This window comes from Hippocampus guttulatus, chromosome 1 (genome assembly GCF_054856545.1).
Source record: "Hippocampus guttulatus isolate MCC_2025c chromosome 1, RoL_Hgut_1.0, whole genome shotgun sequence".
Taxonomy (NCBI): domain Eukaryota; kingdom Metazoa; phylum Chordata; class Actinopteri; order Syngnathiformes; family Syngnathidae; genus Hippocampus; species Hippocampus guttulatus.
The window spans coordinates 29,938,887-29,965,638 of NC_141261.1; the positions used below are offsets into that span (position 1 = coordinate 29,938,887).

Below are 26,752 nucleotides of genomic sequence, written 5' to 3' on the forward strand. Positions count from 1 at the left end.
GCCAACAACAATGCCGTCGTCGATTGCTGCTATTGTCACGGCAAACCAGCCTCAATCGTATATTTTTTTTTCATCGCTTCGTACGGTCGATTGATAAAGCATGATGTGCGCATGCGCGGTAAACCGTTGTACGGGTTTTTGTTGCTTTGTAAGGGGAATTGTAATCATTTATTAGGGCAGCTATTAGCTGAGGTTGACAGGTATGACAGTCTGCACACAGCGTCACTCACGTCTAGGTCTGTTTTTCCTAGGAAAGTGTTAAACCCGAATAATTTCCGAATTTTTGATTTAAAATGTTTGAGTGGTGGTCATAAAACTGCAGGAACAGGCTCACTCGGATGATGTAGTGTGACTCTGCTGAATGCTTAAACCGGCTGACTCACCACAACAAATTGGCTCTGCGCTGCCATCTGTTGGAATAAAGTGGTAGCTTCAAGTTTGCTTTTCGAAAAATCAAGAAAATCGATTCAGAACTTTGACATCGATTTATTGAATCTTGGCATATAATAGTGATAGTTGAGTGAATAGATTTTTTTTGCACACCCTTACAGGGATCCTGCCCGAAAAAAATGCATTGAAACAGTGTATTCAGTGAAAAAATGAACAGGTCAGTAACAGCAGCAAAGCAAGATGGCTGCCCTCTCCCTTCGGCTGCAAGAGCAGACTGCCAGTCCAAATTATTGTATACATCCGTAGGAGTGAGTCTCTCAGGTACTTTCATGTTAGGTTACAGTTAGTTCAAATGTGTTTGCAAACATGATTAAACGTACTGTATTTGCAAAGCATGTTCAAATGTATTGTTAAAATGTAAGCTAAGTGCTACAAACAGCATTTACTTACTTGCGCATGCGCAGGTCGTTCCCCCGTGGCATGTGGAAAAAAATGCTGTTTTATTTAGCCTAAATTTGATCAATATGTCTAACAGAGTGGTGCAGAAAGTAATTAAATTATGACGGAAGTGATGCAACAGCGCACAGTATGGCGGGGGCAATGGTGAAGTCGCATTGGGTCTCGGACATTAGTGCGCAACAGACAACAGACCTGCTATCAATTTAACATGTAAAAACTTTCACTCGACAAAACACAATATGAACAAGCATACTTTACAAATATGTTTGAAGAAGTATGCCCGTCATTCATGTTCTCCTCCACATTGGCAGTTACACGCTTCGGGACGAATGATTGTGGTGTGAATCATACTTTATATAAAAAAAACAAAAACGCTCAAGTTAGTAAAGTCAAGAAAATCTTTTTTCTACCCCCCTCCCCCCATCGATCAAGTACCCGCTTAGCCGCAGGAGACAAAAAAAAATTCTTGTGCATAGAGTTAAATTGGCCGTATCCAATTCACAATTCATTTGTTCTAGCAAGCAAGCTACGAGCAGCAAGTAATTACTGCAGCCAAATGCAATGAATGATGTAAAACCTGACATTAATTTGGGAAAACAAAAGCTTGGTTTAAAAACTTTGAACGCAGACAACCACCGTTTTCTTTCCTCGAAGGGTGCCTGCGTTAAATCAAAAGGAACTGCTGCATTACAAACTGTACAGCCCTTTAGCGTGGAATGGCTTGCTTATTAAATTCAATTCATTTTTGTTTAAAGCACCTTTGTTTTTTTACCAGATAATGTTCATAGTGTACTGCAAAGCAGCCTGTACAGACAATCTCGCGACTCTACTTAAACTAAGTTTTATTATCTCACTGATGCCCCCGACCCCATCACATTGTTGTATATTGGCCAGTAGGAGGCAGAGAATGTATTTGCGTGTGAGTGAGTGAGTGAGTGTGTGCCGTGTGTGTCGTGATGTACAAAACGTCTTCCTTAAAAAGATAGTTGAAACAATGTCTTTCATTTCCCCCCACCTCAATTGAAGACACTTGAATGCAGAAGCTAGTAAACATTCAAGAAAATGAATTTCCATTTTGCTTCAACCAGAGTGGTGAGGAGCTTCGTTTCCACAGTGTGTTGCCTCCTCAAGTTGTAGCAAATGTTGCAGCTTCACGCAGAGGCTGTATGAAAAAAAATTATCTGGTCCCATGGGGAGAGAAATACACGTCTTCTGTTCCTGAGTATGAGCGATGAAGAACGGTAGACTCTGAAGCCAAATTAGAATCTCGACAGAGTGTCTTCACTCAGCCTCCTGAAACAACAAAACATCAGAGAAAAGCAAAACAATCAGAACCAAAACAATGACTTCCGGATTTGTTTGGTTCTTTCATTGTACCGTTAGAAGTGGTTAGCACACAAGTCTTCTTGCATTCCTCCTCTGTGTCAAAGCGGTTTCTGTTACCGCTGCAGCCTCCAAACCAGAACTGAGCACATGCGTTGGCCTGCTTGTCATAGTACCAGCGGATGGTGTATTCGCGACACAAGCCCTGATCCAGAGCCAAGGCACAGCGAGGGTCGAAGGGTACAGTCGCTGCATAAAAACATGATGGGAGAGGTCATGGAAAAAGTTGTTTGCCATCTGTTGTTGACCTTTCCAGCAAATTACACCTGAGAGAGAGATGAACGTCTCTCGGATGAGCATTCAATCACCACCCAGGAAACTACATCATGAAACTACAACACCAGGAAACTACAAAATGAACTACAGTACAATACAATACTGTACATGCTGATTTATATAGCAGATTATGTAGACATAATAAATGGGATGAAGAAGGGCCTTCATCTCCCAAAAAATAAAAAAAAATCCAGTGCAACCAATCACCTCTAAAAGTCAAGTAACTGTGTGTAATCGAATGACTGACAGCTGTTTGGCAATGACTTAAGAGGTTCGTTAAAGAATGTTAGTGAACAAACATCACTATGAAGCCAAAGGAACACAACAGACAGGCCAAGCAGAACGTTGTCGAAAAGTGTAAAGTTGAAGGGGGTTTTTTTTCAAGTTACGTGTCTCAACAACATTATTAGCAGTTTTATTCTATAAATCAAATGTCAAATATGATTTGACCATTTGGCAGCAAACAGCAGTGGGGGCAATTCAATAAGGCCCTGCGACTGTCGATTGCTGCCTGAAGTACCACAAGCCAATGGAGTGACTATTAGACAGAGGGAACTCCTCCAGCACTGCAGACTACAAACCAGTGTGCAAGGCACACTGCGTGACAATCAGCTCAGAAAACTGACAGCTATCCAAATTAGAGAGGTGAAATTGGAGGGACAACATGACAAAACTTTCTATGAGATGTATCGATTTGTAGCCCTATTTTGTTTTCTTCATCCAACCAAACATTTGGGAGGCAAATATTCTGGCTCACAGTCTCTGTACTTCATTAACACATTCCGCAGGTGTTTTAATTCCTGGGTGGCGGTCAGGGCCGACAAGTTCTTCCATACTAAACTCATTCAGTCGTAGGGCTGTGCACGAATCGGTGGTGGCTTGAATTGGTTCGCGAATTGGCAATTAAAAACAAATGCAAATTGAGTATTTCCAGATTCGACTCAGATCACACACACGCACAAGCAGCTGGCTATTGACTCATTAAATTCAGCTGTTAAGCAGGCAATAGGTGGACGGTTGGAAGAAGACCCTAGGTTCTCCTGTTGGAGAGTGTACGACAGAGGGATCCTGGAGGTGAAAGTAAAGGTTGATTTGGCGTTGATGTTAGTGCATATTTACACATGATCGATTTTCAAAAAAGTGAATTCGAGGCTTGGCAAAGCGCTTTGGACAACATATGGTGTGGATAAAGCACAATAAAAGTGCACCATTGTGGTAAAATCATTTTTTGGGGGACCATCTATGATGTGTTTTTTGGCAGAGGTGCAATTTGTAATCCTTTCGAAAGGATTTGGGATTCAGTGGTTAAATGGTTAACAGAAAGTGATAGCAGAGTTGAAGTAGGGATCCAATCATCATTACTGTGAATCTGCATCGTTGTGGTTGTTAAGGTAAAAGTTTTGATTGTTCGATTCAACCATGGACTTTGCTTTGTGCATTTGGATCATAGTCACACTGGAACTGAAAAGGACCTTTCCGAAACTGACAAATTGGTCAAGAGGCATGTTTCAATATTTGTCCATCTTGTGTATGGCAACAGCAACTGATTATGTTACAGCAATAATGTTGACCTGCTGAAAGCAACTGCAATTTTAGAACTCCTATACATAGTGTCTACCTTTGGGAAGAGCTGGTCTTGGTGTTGGAATCGACTTCACAGAAACGCCTGACGATGACAATGTTAAGTTTACGGAAGAAGAGTCCTCTCTGGAAGGAGGAATGCGTTGGGATGCTATGCCACGGTTAAACGTGTCCCCACGTTCAGTGCCTCGGTGTGTCGTCTCTGCGTGCACTTGCTAAAGGAGAAATGACAAAAGTTCACTTCACTTTATCTTTTCTGCAATTGTCTATCCAATTTTACATTCGCAATGACTGCCCATACTTGTCCTGTGCTGGAACCTTTCTGGTCATACTGGAAGGTGGCCACGCTGTCCCCATTGTTCTGGTTGTTGGGCTGACGGGTGTTCAGGAGTTCCCAGTCAGTGGCGGGCTGGTACCTATTGACGCCTTTGGCATACCTCCCACTGTTACCATTCCTGCTGTTGCTATGGCCATTGTTTCCATTTGTTAGTCTGTTATATATCAAGTCTCCGTTCTCGTCCTCACAGAACTGGCTGACCAACTTGGATTCCAGAGCTGCGACAGAGCCACAACATAAAAACCTGACATTATGGAGTGCCCTGTCTGGGAGATCTGTCACCCAAACTAAGCAACCCCACATTCCAAAGAATAATTACTTGGATTTACAGTCTTGCATGGAACTTCAACAAGCAACTTGTGTCAATGAATTTCACTAATTTAAGATTCAGGATGATTTGTCATTTTCAAACAAATGACATGAAAGGCAATCTTTTGTGTGTCCTAATAACATATCTGTCACATGATTACATCAAAATACCGCAATGGTCAAGAATGATGACATGTTTCACCGCCTTTTTTGACCCCCACTGACATTAGCCTTTATTGAGGGGGTGGTCTACTCTGACCTGGTTTACTGTCGGTTTCCGTTACCATGATGACTCAGAGCGGTGCTAAGGAATGACTACTTGCTGAGCCCAGAGTCTCAAAAAAGCAAATGTTTGGATTGTGTTTTCCCTCCTATAGGCAGCATTTCATTACCAGGCCTCCAAATTCCGTTCACAATTCATGGAGCAAAAACGGGAGAGGGTTTGGCGGGTGGACAGTGAGGGGTGATTAAACAGCACGGTGTGTGTGTGTGAGTGTGGGAGGAGTGGTAATCTAATTCATCTGGGGTAAAAGCTGCAGGGACTTATCGTCAAGAAGACGACAATCTTAGCTGGACAATCTGGTCAATATTGCTCCATATTTGAGAATGTGCTGGTTATCAGAACTTAACACTGATCACTGAACCACTGCTTAAGATTCAATGGAATAAAAAAAATGTTCTCATTGTAAATTCGACTCAAAACAGCTGAATACAATAAGGGCACCCATATAAAAGCGCTAATAATCGTTTACAAGTCAAATACAAATCGCTTATTAATGTCATCACCATAAACTCTGTAAATCAATAATGAGCACTTCAAATTGATGTGTAACTAGCTTCACTTTTTTTTAGCAAGTTCAAGCAATTAACGGTCACTCTTCACTAGGCTTGACGAGATTAGGGTTTTTGATCAGCAATCAGTGATCAGGAGGTTTGAAAAAAAAAGATCACTGATTCCATCAGAAAATGGAGCAATATATCTGTTTAAACAACTTGTATATTTACTCTACAGTCGATCCTCAACATTGTGAAAATACATTGGAAAAAATCATTTAAACCCCCCCCCCCAAGCTTGATTCAAAAAGCATTGATAGACGTTAAATATAACATGTACCGTTTACATGTTTAAAATATCTCCTTCTCTGCCGCGTGTGTCACGTTGTGTTGAAGTAGCGCATTCTCAAAGCTGTTTGGCTTCGGTTTAGCTGCACATATTCGCCCCTATCTACGCAAACCATCCTCACTTGACATGTCATCTCGTCACAAGAATTGCTCAACTCACGTTCGGCATGACTGCAGTCTATCTCGTCTCTCAACAAGGGAGCTATTGCCGTGTTTGTTTAAGCCACACACCTCTGTTAAGTATCAGAATCTAAGGTTCATAATGACTATAGCATTTTGACATTTCATAGAGCCGCTACCGCTCCAGCAAAAGGGCAAATATTTACGGTGGGCTCACTATTTGGCAAGGCAAGATCAAGTAGATCTCTCATTTTTCAGATGCTCTGCTACTTTATGAAGTATTTATGAAGTAGTGATAAAGTGATACCCATTTTGGAATAAACCTTTGTAAGAGTACCGGTAATCTAATCCATCCATCCATCCATTTTCCGAACCGCTTGATCCTCACTAGGGTCGCGGGGGGTGCTGGAGCCTATCCCAGCTGTCTTCGGGCAGTAGGCAGGGGACACCCTGAATCGGTTGCCAGCCAATCGCAGGGCACACAGAGACGAACAACCATCCACACTCACATTCACACCTAGGGACAATTTAGAGCGTTCAATCAGCCTGCCATGCATGTTTTTGGAATGTGGGAGGAAACCGGAGTACCCGGAGAAAACCCACGCAGGCCCGGGGAGAACATGCAAACTCCACACAGGGAGGCCGGAGCTGGAATCGAACCCGGTACCTCTGCACTGTGAAGTCGACGTGCTAACCACTGGACTACCGGGCCGCCCGGTAATCTAATCATAGTGCTAAATGGTCCCCAAAACTGTAACACCCTCATACCTGTTTGGAATATTACTCTTCTCTTTAAATAAAAAGCTCAAATGTGTGTATTTGAAAAAAAAAGAAAAGAAAAGAAAAAAGTGACAATGTCATGACTGCAATGTTTTTACCTGGCAAGGTGTTGAAGTCATCAATGAGGAACATGTGCTCAGGGTCAGGGTCAGATGCGATCAAGTTGAGCTCCCTAAGAAACTCTGCCTGTGTTGGGTCCGAGGTGTTGACAATACCAAGGGCAAACATTTCGATATTCGCAGCGTGTGCTTCTCGTACGGCAATATCAAGCTTCACCGGCTCCCGTTTGTCCGCCTGTCCATCAGTAATAACGATGGCAACTTTGCTGACTCCCAGGCGTGAACTGTGGAATGCTTCTTGGGTCGCTTTGCGGATGGCCGTGCCAGTGTAGGTCCCCTCTCCCATGTACTGAATGCTTCTAATGGCCTGTTTGATGTCTTGTTTGGTTGCATAGCGGGCCAGGTTGAACACCAGCCTGACCTCCAGGCTGTACAGTACCAGGCCGATCCTGGTGGAGTTGCGGCCCACCGTGACTCGGTCCACCAGTGCGTTGACAAAGTCTTTAATGATCTCAAAGTTCTCTGGCCCCACACTCTCGGAGCTGTCAATCACAAACACCAGCTCCATCGGCCTCTCCTTACACTTGATCCCGCATCCTGGAATGAGAAAACGAGATGGAGAAAACTGAAAAAGATTGTGGGGAAGATGATTTTGGAATTAGATTTCAGCTGTGGCATCCACTGACACTACAATAATATCAAACTGTAGGTGCACCTGTGTGATAAGAAAAGGCATCACCGTAATCCCAAAAAATAGAGATATTTGGCTTTTGGGGGAAAATGAACACTAATTTGACCTTATCTTAAAATGTCCAACTCTTCAATCTTTAAGTACTTTTTGCACGACTTCTCTGTTTTCTATCGAGGAGCTGAACCAATAACTTTCCAAGGATGCCTTTCTGTGACTCTTCCAGCCTCATTTTATCTCTCTTGCAACCCGCTCAAGGCGCTGACGATTGTTTCTGAACTCAGTGACCGCTTCCCTTTGAGAACACCCTGTTTTAATCTTCGCGATGACAAGGCACTGCGAATCATGCAATCATGATTATCATTCAGTCATGATTTTTGGCTTGGTCTCATGTCAAAATGTAAAAAGTACTGAAACACCAGTTGGACATGTGCATTCAAAAGTTGACAGGAGGACAAATAAGGCCGACACATAAAAGTTCAATTTCATTTTCGGCTCATACTGAAATTTTCCCTGAAAGCCAAAATCCCCTTAAATTTTTGTGAGCAGTCCATCATTTGGTGTAGAACGGGGGTGTCAAACATATGGCCCACGGGTCGGAACCGGCCCCCAAGGAGGATCGATCAGGCCCGCAGGATCATTTAAAAGTGAAACAAATGCATAAAAGACACGGAATGAACGTTTTTAATAAGGTGCAATTTTTTGATGTTTTGATCAGAGTAGAAGACAACGGCAGCCTCAGTCTGTCACTGAGACAGACCCAACACCGCAGACGCCATCAAGGACATGTGAATACTTTATTCTTTACACATTTAATAGCACTCTCCTTAGTTTCTAAGGTGTAGGCAGGGATTAAATTTGGATTTTATATGCACATGTGTAAAGGGTTTAAAAATTCCTTCCTCTATAAATCTTGTTTAATCTTAAAATGCATTACTATATTTTTCAATACCAATTACTTGTTTAAGTTTTTGTGCCTTTATGCAATTAGTTGGATCAGTTGCAATGCATATATGTGAATGATAAAAGTAAATTGCACATTTGTCTTCATGAAATGTTTTGTAAAAGATATGTTCATTAAATTTCAACATTTTCCTCATGGTCTTGTGCTTCTTTAGACCAAAACAAAGGAAAGACATATTATGTTGGTTATTTATAGCAGAGTATGGTATAATTTTAATGGTCCGGCCCACTTGACATTGACCGAGGCTGTATGTGGCCCACAGAATGAAATGAGTTTGACACCCCTAGTGTAGAAAGTAAATGCCTTATCCCAACTTCGACAAACACCTTACCACATATTTCTTTGATCAATCTGATGACGTCCTCCCTCTGTAATCAATACAAAACTCACTTAGCACCTCCATAGATGAGATTAGAACCCAAAGAAAAACAGGATGAAAAAGGGAGACTCACCGTGAGGCCTGCTTCTCCTTTTACACCAGATCGACCCTGAGATGAAAAAAGACCTTTGATTACTGACACTTCGACAGGTGTATTTATAATGAGCAGCTCGCACAGGAAATTGTACTGACGGGTTGCCCCGGGTTCCCTGGGTCACCCAAATCTCCTTTGAAGCCCTTCAGGCCCCTCTCCCCTGCAGAACCACGGTCACCCTGCCACACAGGCCACAACCTCAGCAACGGAACACTTTCATGCGCAGCAAATTTGAAAAGTCCAAGATTGCAAGCACTTTAGCTCCAGGAAAGCCTTCTCCAGCAGCCCCCCTTGGTCCTGTCACACCCTGGACTCCCTGTTCACCCTAGAAAAATTACATGGATAAACAAAGAAAAACAAAAAGGTTCTTCTTTTGGTTTTGTTTTTACAGGCTTGTTGAATGAGTGTGACAGAATCAATTGATAATAATCTACCTTTGGTCCTTGAACTCCAAATCCTGGTGGGCCCACTGGCCCGAGGGGTCCTGGTCGGCCGGGAAGACCCTGTAGCACAGAGTATCCAGGTTAGAATCACATTGTTTCTTTTTCTATCGTGCTGTGCATGATTCCCTTTGACTAGATGTTTTATTTCAACCACTAAAGCAGTGGTTCTTAACCCTGTGAGATGTACCGAGGCCAACGAGTTCATATGCGCATTCACCGAACCCTATCTGAAAAATAAAAATCGGATTCAAGAAGTGTTCCTTCAGTTTTGCCAGTGCAAGACTAGAGTTGCTCAACTTGGCATGACAAATCATGCAGATAGGACGCTGGGTCCCATCGCGGTCTGTGATGCACGTTGTACATATTTGTCTGACCACTTTATTTTTTTGCTCGACATCGTTAGCATGTATTAAAACTGATTCGAAAAACAAATCGCATGACGTACGATCACGACCATCACACATTGACACACTGATTGGACAAGCAATGTAATGTGATCGTCTGCAGCCAGTGATGGCCAAGCGGGCGTGTCATAACATTGACATGTTGAGTCGGGTGTATCTTAACCTCCATGGCAGAGGCTCCGTCGAACCCCTGAGACCGATTCACCGAACCCTTAGTGTTCGATCGAATCCAGGTTAAGAACCACTGCACTAAAGGAAACAACAGCAGCAATGTCTTTATTCTGCAATCATGGACTCTTTCCCTTTCTGCCAAGATCCATCCATCCTTTCTATGAAACATTGTACTTTCATTGCTATCGCCCCTCTGCTGATACAATCTGCAAAAAATGCAGGTTCACACCCTGGGGGACTTCTGGATGGGATATTTGAAGGCATATGCGTGTTACATCTGTTAGCTTTCCGAAGCCAAGCATCAGACGCACAACCTAAATAACATAACGAACCTAAAAATATGCATGCATGGAACCCACTTAACCTAGAATTGTACGAATGGACGTTAGATACACTGAGACCATGTTGCGCATTACTTTTCTAATGTGGTTGTGTTTGACAAATGGTTGTTTTGAAAGTAAAAAAGCAAAACCGTACCTGAGGTCCTGGCAGTCCTTCACCAGGAGGTCCCGGTAAACCAGGCAGCCCTCGGAAACCAATGTCCCCCTAAAGCAACAAAGACCTGGTCAAGAACAGAATAACAGTTGTAGCAAGCAATTTCCAATTAATTATTATTCAATTTTTGGGGCGTTTAGTTTGCCTTGTCCGGGTTGCTGTCCGCTCCCAGGTCAGCATTGCAAAAAAGAATCTGGTCTCAGTTGCCGCACCACGATAAGAGCAGACGAATTAATGTTGAATAAATAAAGATGTAATTGAATTAGTTTTGATTTAACTGAAGCAAATCGAATCATTACGTTTTAAAATTTGCCATTCTTGAATGTATCAAATTGTCTCTTATGAGCAATAAATACCACGTATAAATCGGACTAAATTGGTTTGATGTTGCTGATGATTTGTTGCGGCATTCAATTGAATTCATTTGAATAGTTTGGGCAAGGCAACTGGTTCAGGGTGTCCCCCGCCTACTGCCCGAAGACAGCTGGGATAGACAGCATGCCCCACGACCCTTGTGAAGGAGCAGACCAGAAAATGGATGGATTGTTTGGGCAAGGGAGAGCTTTTACATGTTGTTACAGACTATATATATAACAAATCCTAATTGCACTAAATAGAACTCATTTGATTCACTCCGCTTGAAAATGTGCCGCTCTTAAATTGATTTGTACCCCACATATCGAATAAGCTTTTATTGAGATCGGCATATTTTCTGGAGCAAAAAAAAACATTGTGAAAAAAGTTGCTCTTTGTATTCATTGTTATTCATCTCCATATTCAAACATGACTTTAAAAGTAAGCAAACAGATATATGCCTTTATCGATTACAGGAAGAGGCTTCATGATTTTTTTTGATGCAACATTCACTTTTTTGTTGGATTTTGAATTCCTAAATTTTCCTTTCAATTTTTCCTCTGATGTAGAGGCCCTCACCTTTGGACCAGGAAAGCCTATCCCATCAGGGCCAGTTTCTCCTGGAAGCCCAGGTAGACCAGGGGGGCCCTAAAAAAAAAAAATAATAATATATATATATATATATATATATATATATATATATATATATATATATATACACACACACAGAAATATAACAAACAATGCAGTGCAAACATATTCTGTCACACATATTGGAGCGCCAGCATGGTAGATCATTTGAACTGCATTGGCCTTTGTTGTTCTTACTGCATTTGGCAGGTTAATGAAACACTCGAAATTGTCCCTACATGTGAGTGTAAGCGTGAGCGTGAATGGTTGTTTGTCTATGTGTGCTGTGCAATTGGCTGGCGACTGGTTCAGGGTGTCCCTCGTGAGGATAAGCGGATCAGAAAATGGATGGATGGATAATTCTGGTTCATAGCTTAAAACATTTTCCAAAATGTTGGGCAATCAATGACTAAGTGATGGGTGAATAGCTAAGGATGCAAAGTGTTGGGAAGAAGATTAATGGTGGAAGTGAACAGGTTTATGGGCAGACGGAGAAGTCCATGTGTAAATCACCATGGGGCCGGGATAGCCTTCTCCTTTTGGGCCAAATGGACCTGCTGGGCCTGGATCTCCATGGTCACCCTATGGCACATGGATGTCGATATAAATAAAGCTGCCCTTCCTACAGTAATGTGTGTATAAAACCAGCTTGTTGTTGTGAAGCATACAGTCGAAGCAAGTAGGGTTTCACCTTTGGACCGGGAAGCCCATAACCACTCTCCCCAATCGGACCAGGAGGGCCGCTTGGTCCAACATCACCCTAGAGTACAAGTTGCAGCTCATGTTAGGGGGTGCTAGCAACTCACTTGACATCAGTATCATCTTGTCTCTTTTCACAGCGTCAATAGTACTGTACACGAATAAGCATTCTGGCTTTAGAAACTGAACTTACCTTGGGTCCCATTACAAATCGTCCGGGTGGACCAGGTAAACCCACCCTGCCTTGTGACCCAGGTTCACCCTTGATAATTCAATGAAGACAGTAGAGGGTGTGTTATTTGTCATTCCTTTTTGATTCATGCAATTAGAGACTTTCTCTGTGATTTGTATTCAAACTGTCCATCTGGAAGTGCATTCTGGTGACGGCTTAACGAATCCTCACCTTGGGTCCTAACGGGCCACTAATGCCAGGTGGGCCGATCAGGCCTCTTATTCCCCTTTGACCTTGGTCACCCTTCACGGTCAAATGGAAAATCCAGTCATTATTTACTTATGTACATCTCAACAAGGTCCAACAACAAAGTCAGGGAACTTAGTTTACCTTTTCACCTTGCGTTCCAGTTCCTGGTGACCCTTCTGTCCCCCTAAGGCCCGGAGCTCCTGGCTCGCCCTAAAGTCACAGAGCACATGGGCATGTTCTCCATGCTAACTAAATTCTACAGTTTGGTCCATGGGTACTGGAACAATGACAGTTTTTATAAATATGCAGTGACATAACACAACAATGGAACAGTGAAAAAAATGTCAAGGCGATTGACTAATTTCAGTGATTTTACACAAAATATATCCAGACCTTGATCCATTTTCTGTACTGCTTAATCATGTTCAGGGTGGCACGTAGCTGAAGCCTTACCCTGCTGACTGCAGGCCAAAAGGCAAACCCTGGACTTCTTGTCAGTCAATCACACACAAATCGGTGGAGCTTTATAAGGGTCACAGCCCCAATTTTTTGTGTGGTGGCAAGTGTGACAAAACAGCTCCATGAGGTGCTTCTAAACGCCTTCGTAACCCAGGAGCCATTGTTTATCATACCATCCACAGTCGGGGCTTCAGGAAATAAAATGTACAGTTGAACACCTACAGAACTTTGCCCAACACACAAGTGGCAGTATATCAAGGGATTTAAGAATAGGATCTACTGCATCCATGTTGAAATGGCAAAAAAGTAACAGGTATCAAAATCTTTCCATTCAAGTGGGCATAGCCAGAGAGTAGCCACCATGCCGCGCCACCCCTGGACTTTACTGTACAGCGTCAAAATAGATTTGAGACCCCACTATGTACAAAATGTTTGTAGCCTCAAAATAGACAAGAGGATGTTTTTGTGAAGCATATCAATCACATTCTGATTGTGTTATTTCCAAGCCATTGTGGTGTTTTAAGAAGGCAAAACCGTACAAACTTTGCATTCCCGTGTGTGACGTGTATGGGTTCCTGAGAGACTAAAACCATGAAGAGCTAAAAGCTACCTTCTGCCCAGGAGCTCCTTCCTCCCCTGGCAAACCCGGCAACCCCGATATTCCAGGTGATCCTTGCTCACCCTGAGCACAAATGTCAAATCCATTTCTCATTGGTAATGTTTTGCAATTGTGAGATTGAATGGAATCAATGCTGAAATTTGACCACCACACACCTTATCTCCATGTTCTCCAATTCCTCTCTCTCCTGGGGAGCCAACTTCACCCGGCAACCCCTGGTCTCCCTGATTCAAACATAGTAAGAACATAGCGGATGGAGAGCCTTAAATATGTCAGAATAGAATATTGATTGATATTTATTTACCGTATTTTTCAGCCGAGGATTGGAAATGGCCAGCAAAATTAAGAAGGTCTACATTTTTAGTCTAAATCGCGATTCTTCTGACAGTTTGCAATTAAAATATCCTGATTTGTTGTACAAACCTTGGGCCCAGGTAGACCTTCTCCCTGTGGACCTCGGAAGCCTGGTGGCCCTCTGGGACCTTCAATGCCCTGAAATATTTTCAGTGATCATATAATCTGAGATTTACAAATTTGACTCAAATATACAACAGACTGCGTCAATGAAAAATGTTCAAACACCACTCATTGTGTACTTGCCTTCTCACCCTGGATGCCCAGACCTGGTAGGCCGATGAGGCCTGGAAGACCAGGAGGGCCAAACTCTCCCTGTGAGAACACAGTTTAGTCATGACACTGACGTATATTTTGGCAGGTTGCATTACACTTTGGGCTCTGTTTTCATAAACTGCGCATCTGCTGTGGAAAACAAATGCCAGCAGATGCTGACATTTTTATCAGGCGGAAGGCTTAATATTTGGTGCCAAATTCGACGGGCAGGCGTAGTAGAGGGAGTGGCTGGGAGATGTGGAAAATTACAATTTGGTGGCAGAAAGTCAATTTAAACCTTAGGCCTGCTCAGACCACTCTAACACCGGTGCAAGGTAGACAGCTGGTCTTATGCGACATATGCATCCATTTTCAAATTCACTTATTCTCACGAGGGTCGCCGGTGTGCTGGAGCCTATCCCAGCTGTCTTCGGGCAGTTGGCGGGGGACACCCGGAAACGGTTGCCAGCCAATCGCAGGGCACACAGAGACGAACAACCATCCGCACTCACTCATACCAAGGGACAATTTATTTTAGAGTGCTCAATCAGCTTACCATGCATGCTTTTGGAATGTAGGAGGAAACCGAAGTACCCGGAGAAAACCCACACAGGCCTGGGGAGAACATGCAAAGTCCAAACAGGAAGGCCGGAGTCGGGATTGAACCCATGACCTCTGCACTGTGAGGTCGACACAGTAACCACTGGACCCCTGGGCCGCCTGTGTGTGTGTGTGTGTGTGTGTGTGTGTGTGTGTGTGTGTGTGTGTGTGTGTGTGTGTGTGTGTGTGTGTGTGTGTGTGTGTGTGTGTGTGTGTGTGTGTGTGTGTGTGTGTGTCTCTCTCTCTCTGTCTCTCTCTCTCCATATGTCACTAAAGCATGCCCTTGTAAGACCAATGTCAAATGCATTTGAAAAGTTGAAAATGTAACAAACCCAACTTTCCCACATTCATCAGTTTGAAACAGTGAAGCTTCTCCATTGTTGTCCAAACTTTGAGCTCCATTCATCACTTGCCCCTGTCTTACGCTTACATAGAATATGACCCCCTGGAAAATACATTCATTGGTGGATGCCAACCCTTGAATGTCTACACAGTTTTATCTTCATGCTTTTGGGAAACCTACACAACCAGACTTCTTATTTATGGCCTTTTTTTCTTCTTTAATGTACCTTGTCTCCTTTAATTCCAAAACCCGATAGTCCTCTGGGCCCCCGTGGCCCCTCCAAGCCTCGCTCCCCCTATGAGCAGTGACAAAGAAGTTACTCCATGGCAGATAGAGTAAACATATGTTAAGAACATGTGAGCATGAAGACAGCCTCAGCTTATCTCGTCAAAAAGGTGCATGTGATTGCTAAGATGTTGATTTCATTTCTTGTGATGACCCTCTGATATTATCCTACCACCTGAGGCACTAATGTGTGGAAAGAAAGGTAATTTTGCTTGGAGCCGCTGTGACTCAGCAGCTTATTCAGCCGTGTAAAGATTGCTTTCGAATGAAAACATCATCTGTGAGTCCACAGTCAAGTCTTCATTGAGTATAAATACCAGCAACATTTTGAACAATCTTGAGGGGTTTTGCTGTGGCACTGAACATCTCGGTCAACTTTCTATATATATTTCTAGACTTTATTTTTTTCTACAAAAAAGTTTGCGAGAAAAAATTGTGTACATTATCCATCTCGGTCCATATGACTAATAAATATTGTACTCTTCGCAGAACGAAGCACCCACTCTATCATGCGTCACACCATAATGTCTCAGGCTGTCTGTCGACAGCCATGGCACCATTTCAGGTGACTGCTGCTTGTTCACGCCCTCCAATGAGCACAACCACGGGCCAGATCATATGTCGAGCCAATGACAAGCATATTGCATTTACGAATGTAAATCACCAGAAGGGCTTTGTGTAATTCACACTTGAAAACGTATTTGTCATCAGTCTTCTGCTATAGCACCTTGCAATCTGGGTCTTGGCTTACAACAGCGGATGGAGTTGTCAGTTGAGTTGAAAATTAATGCATGACATAAATTATGGATCGACTAATGGGGGCAGGGATTATTCCGTAAAGGTCAGACGACCTACTTTTGGGCCAGGGAGACCTTCTCCCAAAGGCCCTCTTTCTCCTTGGATACCCTGTGGCCCTTGAGGCCCCTGAACAAAAAGAAAGAAAAACAATCAATATACAAAGTTGAGGCGATAGTTTTCTAATTGAACCTAAATTTCCTCCAGAACATTATGATACAATGACAAATTTTGAAGCAAGAGTGTTGATATTCACACATCATGCCTGACATAAAGTTTAATATTTCAGAGTTTTCTTCTTGTGCTATTTTCTATAAATGGCTCGGCAGTACCCTCTACTTTTTGTTTGTTTGTTTATTTTTAAACGAAGGATTCTCGGTTTTATGTTTCACCAAAATTTGTGAAAATCGGAAGTAACAGCAAAAAAAAAAATGTATTTCAGAGCCATATCTGACACCAACCAGGAAGTCCACCATTTTGATTTTACTTTGGAACGTTGTGTCATTTTTGGCCTTTTATCAAGGTCATATTTCATCTCCAAACTGGGTGTTTCATCTAAAGATGCTGAAGATGAAAAGTTATTGAAAGCTTTTTATTTTGTTGTCGCGCTGTTGCTGTTTGCAAAGAGAAAAATCGGCCGTCTTTGAGTGTCTAAACCTGGGTGAAAACTAATGAAACAGGCCACACATCAGGTTTGGCATAAAAATTTTGATTTTAGAGATTTCTTGCGTGATTTTCAATCAATGTTTCAGGAGTGTCCCCATATCTCCATCAACACTCCCACCTCCCACCTCTAATTTTGAATAAAGCAATTTCGTTTTTATTTTTCACCTAGATCTGCGAAAATTGGAAGGCATACCTGTATGTAACAAAAGTCTTTTGGAGATATTTGCTAAACCTAACAGATAAAACGTTTTCTAAATGTTTTTAAGTCTTCGCAGGCTGTTGCCGCGGCGATGCATTGTTGGCAAAGCAAAATGAGGCTGATTTTGAGGCTCTAAACCTGTGTGAAACCTCATGAAACTTTGCACGCACATCAGGCCTGGCAAAAACTTTTAGGTCTACTGTAAATTTAGGCAAAAGTTCCTGGTACCACATTGAAAAGAAAGATATAATTCAGTTGAAAACATAACCTTCTTGGTTGAGTGGCTGCGTAAACTGCCACTATTTGCACTCTATGTCTGGGATGATTTTGATGACTCACCGGTGGTCCAGGCTCACCAAGGCCCACTGGACCGACTGGTCCTGGTTGACCCTGGTGCCCAACATTTCCCTGTGGGGTTGAGCACAAAGAAATAATAGTAGACATTTCATTTTTAATTGACATTTTGGTCTAACAGTGAAAAGTTTGGGGATCGAAATTCAGCTCATGCCTTTTGTGTTAGGTTTGCTCATTGTTTAAAAGTTATGGTTACTACGGTTTATTGTCACGTTTCACTAAATGCATGTTTGGTTAATTGAAGAGTCAAAATTGTACGCAGGTTGGAATGTGAGTGTGAAGAGATGTTTGTTTTGAGAGTACGGCGTTCCCAGTCCAGGGAGTTCCCCTCTGGTCCAAAGTCAGCTGGGATTAGCCCTACCAAACTTGCTCCTACAATCCTGAAACATGGTTCCAAGGTTCACTGAATGAACACCATCTCGGAGGATTCACCAAACCTTTTGAAAGTGACAGCTACTTCTTGGGCAATGATTAATGCTAATTAATGAATGAACTTAAAATATGAAACATTCCAGGAACTCAATTTTTATTGCTCTCTGCTGCTCTGTAAATATAATACGAGTTGATGGAAATGAATAAGAATGCAGCATACTCCATAGGAATCAATGGAAAAATGTACCTTTTGTCCTGGGAGCCCGATTCCTGTTTCCCCTTGGATTCCAGCTGGACCAGGAAGTCCTCGTTCGCCCTATGAAAAGAGAGGCAGTCAAACACAAAGTGCAATGGATTTGTGAACTCGCTCGGACGTTATTGAACATTTGGAAGGCTAAACTGACATTATTAACATCCATAGATTTGGTATGTTTTCATGTCACGAGTGCACAAGAGGACGACGCATGAGAGACATCAAGAGGGTGCAGGGCTGTCTGCAAATGAACTCTGACTGCAACTATTTTCTCTTTCCCCGACCCTTCCAGACAAGTTGGAACAACGCTAAATCCTACACATTAATCTGTTATTCACGCGATACCGGATGACAGGCAGAAAACCAACAGACACATTCTTCCAAAATAATTAAGTAGTGAACAGTGGAAGGATTGGAAGTACGGGATTGCAGCTACAAAACACAGCTGGGGGCTCAGAGGGTAGAGAAAAGACAAATAGAATGACAAGGCAACAGCAGATGTGATTCTTAGGAGGGATTTCACTCTACAATATGAAATCAATTGATCAGTCAGGGCGTTTGCCTTTGGGGTTATAAATGGCAAATTCCTTTTGTTTTCACCTCTATTAAGAAAACCTTTATTAGTCTCGCAATGGAGAAATTCCCAATTCACAGCAGCAAAGTTATGAAAGGAAGAAGTAGAACAACAAAAATATAGGAGCTGCTGGAAAGGCGCCATTTTGAAGTCAAAATAATAAAAATAACACAACACAACACATAGGACACAGACAGTCGTGCAATCTTCACCACTTTTCTGGCCAATATTTCCAACACTTTGATGTTTGATTATGTTCCCAAGTCACTGTTCTCAAAAACATGCTTGGTGGAGGAGCTGACATTTGCAGGCAAACAAGGAAAAAATTGGGGTGGAGTTGATGCCTTGCTCAAGGGCAGCTTGGCAGTAGGCAGGAAGCAAACATGGTACTACCTAACCATGAGTTGCCATTTTTACATTTTGTCTGGAACGGGATTCGAGTCTTTACAGATGAACTAATTCCGTTTTATAGCATCATTCTTGTCCACAATGATGGTATCAGAATTCATTTTACAATTTGGCAAATTATCTTTGGTGCCAAAAAGAGAAAGAACAGGGTTAGACAATGTGTCCATGCTAATGAGTTCACAGACACTGACCCAGTGACGCCATTGTGAAACAGACTCTACCGGTAATTGCCACCAGACAGGGATAGGCTTTATGCAGTCATCTCATATGGTTTTGAAACTGACGGTAACCTTTGATCAGTTGTCTTAGGGAGGAAACGGGAATATTAAGTTTGGCATGTCTGTTGAATGATGACTTACATCTTTGTTACTCTCCAACACTCACATTACTTGCTAAACTCTGATACAATTTTCTCATTGACATGTGAATTTTTGTTCATTTGGTTATTTGAGGTTCAGGTCCAAACATCTCCTGTGCTTGCATTTTGATCTTCAATCTGTATACAGTGTTGCATATTCCCAGTCAGTTGCCTGAAGAACATCATGAAATAGCTTACTTTTTTGCCAGTCCCACCTTCAGGTCCGATATCACCAGGAGGACCAGGCAAACCCTGCAGATGGAATAAATTCACGGTCACGGTTTGATAGTGGCCTTTAAAACATTTGTAGGGTTATTTGAAACACAACTGAATTTAACACCACAAGATTTAGTGGATGGTAAAACAGAAACAAAAGGACACTTTTTGTGTTATTGATTATTACTTTCACTTGATTAAAATCCTGTTTTTTTCCCGTAAGAACTGGAAACAGAACTACTGAGTGAATAAATTAATGAATAAGAAATAAATCAGAAAATCTGCTTTATCGAACATGATTTCACCTGAAGTCCACGATTTCCCCTGGGGCCAAGGGACCCTTCAGGACCCTGTAAAAATGAAACAAGTTGCCCGTTATTAATAGCAACAGCCGTTCAAAATCAATAAAGTGAATGAAAATACAAAGAATAATTCATGCAGTGTGAGGAAGAGAAATGGAATTATCAGTATAGTTTGAAAAATACAGAAATAGGTCATAATATTATACATACTTTTTGACATAAATTATAATTAGTATTTGATATAAATGGTTCGTGATGAAATGGTTGACACAATCGGAGAACAACATACTCGGTCTCCCATGATTCCAGGAGTGCCACATTCTCCTCTCTCCCCCTGAAAGAGAGTAAGACCCAAAAGTGTAGACATGAAATGGAATAGCATTACCACTGTTGTCCAAGCTGCATATCCTCACGAGGGTTGCAGGCATGCTGCAGCATATCCCAGTTGTTTTCGGGCAGCAGGAGGGCTAAACCCTGAACTGGTTGCCAGCCCATCGCAGGGAACACATGGACGAATAACCATTTGTCGTCATGCCTAGGGGTAATTTAGAGTATTCACTGAACCTACCATGCATGTTTTTGGAATGTGGAAGGAAACCTGAGTACCCGGAGAAAACCCACACAGGCATGGGGAGAACATGCCTGGGATATCATGGTTCTGTTTTGTTCATGTTTCAGTTGCTGCTGGAGTGGAGGGTGTTCCCTCCAGCGGCGCAGCTGTCATGCCTGCTAATCAGCGGACTACTTAAGGACCCCTTGCTGTCGGATTATTGAGCCTTGCTCACTACTTGTACCAGGTGCTTGTTTATTTCAGACACTTCTTGATCTCGCCTCGTAGTCTCTCATCAGTTTTTTTTTTTTTTTAGGATTATACTTGTTTTGTATTATATGCAAATTGGATTTCCTTGTCCTTTTGTTACAAGCGATTTACATTTATATTTGTCCTAGACTTTTGCAAGCGTTTTTGGTTTGTCTTGTTTTGTCCTGGTTCTTTGTTCCCAGCGTCTTTTGTTGTACTTTATCTGTCTCGCGGTTTTGTAAATACTGTACACATTTTCTCCACTCTTATCTGTGTCTACGTTTGTGGAATCCGATTCTGTTGTGGGATACTCCGGAACCCCTGACACAGGAAGGCCGGGGCCCGGAATCATCGCCTTTTCAATGTGAGGCGGACGCGCTAATCAGTCCACCACCATCATATAAGCCATTAGGATGTCTGAGTTAATGCAATCCGGAGCATGTTGGTCCAAGAAAAGTGCAATAACCAAAGAGGCGAGACGATAGTAAAATGGAAAATATTTTATCATACTGTAGGTGTTTGTACATTACCTGTTCTCCTTTGTATCCTGGTCTGCCCTGTGTAAACCAAACAGCCTTGTTGAAAACCAACATATTTTCTATGCTTTTTCTTCATGATTTCTTACATCGCAAACTTGATGAAAAATAATATTCATAAATAAGAGTTGGTACTCACCTCAGCTCCCTCTCGACCTGGCAGTCCGCTGAGCCCAGCCTCACCCTTAGAACAAGAAAGATTTGGAATTGGGATCACAGTGATCAAAGATTCTGTATGCACTGACAAAAACAGGAGGGAAGTTAACGGGTGGGCAGCACCTTGTGACCCTTTAGTCCTGGGATTCCATCCTCCCCAGGACGGCCCTTCTTGCCCTGTATAAAAAGTCAGCAAGAGACTATTAAACAATGAAGCGTTTTTAAAAACAAAGAGGAGATTAAAAAATATATATATACACCCCCCCCCCCCATACCCTCCTTGTGTTGTCCTAATTTTATGAGGCCTTATTGACAACGCGATTTGGCGCAGTCTTAATTGTAGTTGTTTTCCATTGGTTTGGCTCATTTCTTGAAATAGAAATGACATTCTCAAAGTAGCATGAACAAATCCCCAACCCACCTTGTACTTGTTGACAACAGAAGTTAAAATCTCATGAATTGCATCAAATTGCAAATGCCTTATTGTCTCAAGTGTCTCTGCATCTTTACAAATGGCAATGTTCAAGTAGCCTCCGGTTAGCACAATGAGCCCATGTTTCGCACATTTTCCAAAGAAATAGATCTTGCTGATCTAAACCTATTAGTCAATTCTCAGTCTAATGACCGTTCTCTCCAAAACATATCAGCATGATTTCATTGTATAAGTCATCATATGCGCAATAGTCTGTTGAACTGTCAAAATGAGTCAAGAACATAATATCATGAACGCCATATGTGAATTTCGGAAAGGAGCGACGACTACCACACACACTCCTTTCCTCAATCCAATTGAGGATTCTTTTCCGCTCGGAGGTCAAGAGTTGATGAACAACGGGCTCAGGGCCACTGTTCCATGCAATGGATGACGCATGCAAGAACAAACATGCTGGTCTGTGCTGTATTTTTTTTCCAGTTTGATACATCATTGTATTCTGTCTGCTAAACGTCTGCCGTGGTGACAAAGCATCTAAGCGTTTTGACTTGCGGTGCTTACGGATATATGCGAAAGGAATTTAGTTTTGTCACATGGCTACGCTGTTTTGGGAGACATATGACCTTTTGCAGGGAATCCATTGTGTTGTGCTGAAGCATTAGTGTTATTTTGGGCAAGTGAATGCAAATGAGCCAAAGCAATAGAGAAGGATCCTTGCAATTCTGGTGGTACCGACTCCTTGTATGAGAAAGGGGACATGTTTGAACTACGTTGGAACAATTTTGGGAGGGATAGGAGCTTTTTCTAATGAGCTGTAATTTTGCACCGACTGTTTGGCCAAATGACCTTTTGGTTTGAAGAATATCATTTGTTGCCAGAAATTAGGCAAACCAATGGAGAAAAAAAACGTATTATAACATCTGACTTTACAACTACTTGCAAAATGATTTCTGACCTTTTTGTTTGGAGTCAAACAAAGCAGAAATAGTTAGTTGCTGTTTCACATCTCAGACCGCCCAATTCAATTTCTCTTGAAGCTCTTGAAGTGCCAAGAAGGTCTGAAGCCAAAGACGCTTTATCATGAATATCAAGTGTTTTTTGTGCTGATTTGAGTGTTGTATTGAGATGGAGTCTCCATCCCCGCGTACATATACAGCATTCTTCACCGCAGACCCGCTGCCCTGACATGAAACAGTGTTTGCTCTCAGTATTGAGTTTAAAAGAAATAATTACTCCTTGAAGAATACATCAAGCAAGCATCAGTTTGCGGATGAGTCTCATGTAATCACTTTAGCAGACGAAGAAAGCCGAGAGGAAACAACTTCACATGCAGAACATGTGTACTCTTAACGCTGTGAATGGCCAGAACAACAATTTGCTGCCGCATGTGCCCTTGTAAATATCGGTTTAGGCCTGTCTTCAATCAAGTCAACAAGGAATTCATGGCGTTGTCACTGCTGCAGGTCGTCTCTCAAAACTAATTTCCACCCAGACCTTGTAATTATGTCCCTCGGTGGCATCGGGATGTGTCTTTGTCTGCGGTGTCTCGCCAAAAGGGAAACTGGATGATGTTGTATGTCGCAGTGTGTAAAGCAAATACTTACAGCGGGGCCGCTGGGCCCCCGCTCGCCCTTCTCACATGCACATAGGCTCTGCACAAGGGGACACTTAAAGCACAGTGAGGACAGAGGCTGTTAGAGGGCGGCCATTCAGGGAAACAAATCAAGTCGTGAGTGTTGGGGACTTACTCCTTCATCTGCCAGTGTTGTCTGCAAGGAGAAAAAAAAAAGACTAACATTGGAGCTAATACACCACGATTACTCAGGGGAGCAATGGGACTAAGCATGCAGACGATCTTTCGAGACTGTCATTGGTTCCTAGGTAACGAAGTGATGCTGTCAACAATGCTGAGTGCAACGATGAAAGCCAAATTGGTCTACTAGGTTGACCATTGTGTGGTTTTATGCCATCTAAATCACCCGAAACCCCGATTATACTGTCAACTATTTTCTTGATTTATCTGAGGGATCTGGTGTGCATGTTCATTCTTGCTCAATTGCGTTCTTGCATCGACCAGATGCATTGCAGTCATTGTACTGCAACTCATAATAAGCAACTTAGCATCTCAACTGATCCCAGAACAAAGTTTTTTTTCTTACTGCTTTGGCCAACGATGCTCTCCAGTGAACACAAATGCACTGCCGAAGGCATTTATCGAATACTTTGCCAATCAGAGGTTGGGCTAGACCTCTCAGTGGCCCCATGAATCCATTGTCATACCGAGACTGCCCATCCAGCCATCACTCCATTTGCTTTAAGCGCTTATCCTGTTCACTGTCACGGGGAGCTGACCCACGCTGACGTTTAGCAGACTACACGAACTGAATTGTCTGTCAGTCACAGCACACACAGTGACAGACAACTATTCAAATTCACATTCATATCATCACTGATTGGGAACGGCACCTACGTTGCCTGCATCGCAGTCAGTCGAATGAAGAATTGCACCATCAGTGTCCTTACCAAAGACCATTTTCCACAACAGGTAAGTCTGTGACTCCAGTAATGGTTGGGGGAATGCCCTTTTCTGATCTAACATCACAGTGCCCGGGGTGCACAAAGTTCACCTTGATACTTTGGACATCAATCATGCACTGATTATATGTCCCAAAACTTGTATCCATGCCATAACTGCTTTCGGAAACACTGAAGAAATAACTTGTGATTCATTTGGATTTGATCAGTACGTATGGACAGCGGCGTGTCTTCCGAAAGGCTAATCAACAGAGTTTCATTTTGACCATGGGATCTCCCGTGCGCATACATTCCAGGACGTGTTTACTCACGATCTCTCGGGCGACTTTTTCCACAATGCCTCCGTCCTGCAGGTTATGAAGGTAGCGTGAGGCTGGCGAGCTCGCAATTAGTCGCAGCTGGGCAATATTGGCTGACTCCTTGGCTTCAGGCGTAATTCCGACGGTGAAGAAGCGGACGCCCTGGTTCTTGGCATCAGCCACGGCTGACGCTATGTCAGGGTTCCTTGGGTGCGAGATACCGTCAAAGAGCAGAATGGCCACCTTGATGCTGCTGGGAGCCGACTCTTCCAGATAGATGCGCGTGAGGTTAGTGATGGCGTAGGTGATGTAGGTGCCGTGGCCGATGTATGTCATGGGGGCTATGTGGGCCTTGAAACTGTCTGGACCCTGCCACTGGTTAAAGGTTTGCTCGATGATGACATGGCTACTGTACTGAAGCAGGGCCGAGCGGGTGATGAGGCTGCGGCCGCTCTGCATGTGGAGGCCCTGCAGTCGCTCGGTCACTTCTGTGGCAAACCGCTTTTCTTGTGCGTGATTGTCTTTGGCGCTCTCTGAGCTGTCAATCAAAAAGGCTAATTCCAGACTGCAGGCATCATCCGTAAGTGCTGAGAAAATAGCGTAAGAAGGAGTCAACCTGAACAGCTTGGTAGAATGCTTACAATAGGATAGTAAAGTATATTTCGAATGATCCTAAAAAGTTTTGATTTTAAGTTCTGTAAAGTGCTGCAGCAATTTTCTAGCTCTAAATGTCAAAATTATCGTTGAAATTCTAACTCTCGGCCAAGTTTTGAATCAATGAAATGTAAATGACCAGGTAGGGAACTTTGGTTTTGTATAATGCGCTAAATTTGAAGTTTTTGTCTGAACTGTTTTTTTTGTAACGCTGCTGGTCACCAAAAACACCAAGTGTTTTTTAGTGTTAGAATTTTTGCCTTAAATTTTAATGGCATTAGGAACGTAAGTATTGCTTCTTGTCATGTATGTGCACAAACCACTAAAAGTAAATATAACAACGTATAATTTAAATTAAATTAAATGTGGATTAAAGCTGACATTGAAGAACCTTTCGGCAAAAAATGTTATTTGTGTTCCCCTGTTTTTGGCTCTAATAAGCATCACACAAAGCCAAAGAAAAGGCACAAAAACGCATGCAAGCCATTCATGAAAAAAAGGAAAACTAATCTGCATGTTTTAGCCTCTCTTTCTTTTCCTGGAAAGGTTATCCAAACACTCTTGCAAAGGGTTCATCGTTGTAATTAATTCGCTTTTTGACGTACTCCTGCAGTGTGAACGGGAATAACTGAATACCGTTATTTGACACCATGATGCAAGCTGAAACAGTGTTCATTCAGACAGACTTACATTTGCCATAATTTGCGTATTGCCTGTTTTTCCTCTTAGTGGTCATCTTGTCATCATTGCCTCTCTGGTCGTGTGGCCAAACACCCTGCATCCCCCAGAAAAGCAGAAGCCAGTGCACTGAGGGCATCAGCAACTTGGTGTCCTTCCATGCAAAGTGATGACATTGACACCATAAATAAAGTTAAACAATCCTAAAACAAGCTTGAACAAGCAGAACTCACCATGTGGATTCTTTATGTCTCCAAGGTGATCAACAATTTAATGCTCCACTGAAAGAAAAGTCATTGGGTGCGGGGGAAAATGTGCCAATAAGTTGGAGGAGACTGTCTACATTTGCGGTTTGTTCGATCCCATGCCCCCAGCCTGGCGATCGGGCGGAGTGGTGATGCTCATGTGTTGTGGCGCTCACATTTGAGCCTTTCTCAAAAAGGTGAAGTAAGTGAAAGAAGGACCAGCCCCTTTTCGGAACTCCCTCACTCCCATTTCTGGGAGGAGACCTGCGGGGGCACCTCAAGACATTCTCAAAAAGGGAAGTAAGCGTATTGGTCCTTTTCCATGTCATTCATTCATTCTCATCACTCAAAATCAAAATTTGCCAGCTATAATAGTGAGACATTGTCACTGGCTATATATACAGGGGACGCCAAAATAAGGATAATTATGTCATTGCCGGCATTACT

The 26,752-nt window shown here is 42.6% G+C and overlaps 1 protein-coding gene across 1 annotated transcript; it reads right to left on the reverse strand.

Annotated features, from left to right (window-relative positions):
- Positions 1-496: 496 nt before the first annotated feature.
- LOC147211313 (uncharacterized) lies at positions 497-26,478 on the reverse strand. The gene is made up of 36 exons (XM_086125574.1): positions 26,294-26,478; positions 26,073-26,214; positions 24,741-25,315; positions 23,643-23,663; positions 23,499-23,561; positions 21,585-21,638; positions 21,445-21,489; positions 21,300-21,326; positions 20,260-20,304; positions 19,974-20,018; positions 19,651-19,704; positions 18,107-18,175; positions 17,473-17,541; positions 16,329-16,397; positions 15,415-15,483; positions 14,237-14,305; positions 14,060-14,128; positions 13,792-13,860; positions 13,628-13,699; positions 12,700-12,768; positions 12,541-12,612; positions 12,331-12,399; positions 12,130-12,198; positions 11,952-12,020; positions 11,388-11,456; positions 10,437-10,505; positions 9,376-9,444; positions 9,198-9,266; positions 9,040-9,120; positions 8,921-8,956; positions 8,800-8,836; positions 6,856-7,413; positions 4,391-4,644; positions 4,127-4,304; positions 2,227-2,421; positions 497-2,142 (listed from the first exon to the last, which is right to left on the reverse strand). Exons 1-36 carry the CDS (start codon positions 26,294-26,296, stop codon positions 2,135-2,137), a joined length of 3,600 nt encoding a protein of 1,199 aa, XP_085981700.1. The 5' UTR covers positions 26,297-26,478; the 3' UTR covers positions 497-2,134.
- Positions 26,479-26,752: the final 274 nt, after the last annotated feature.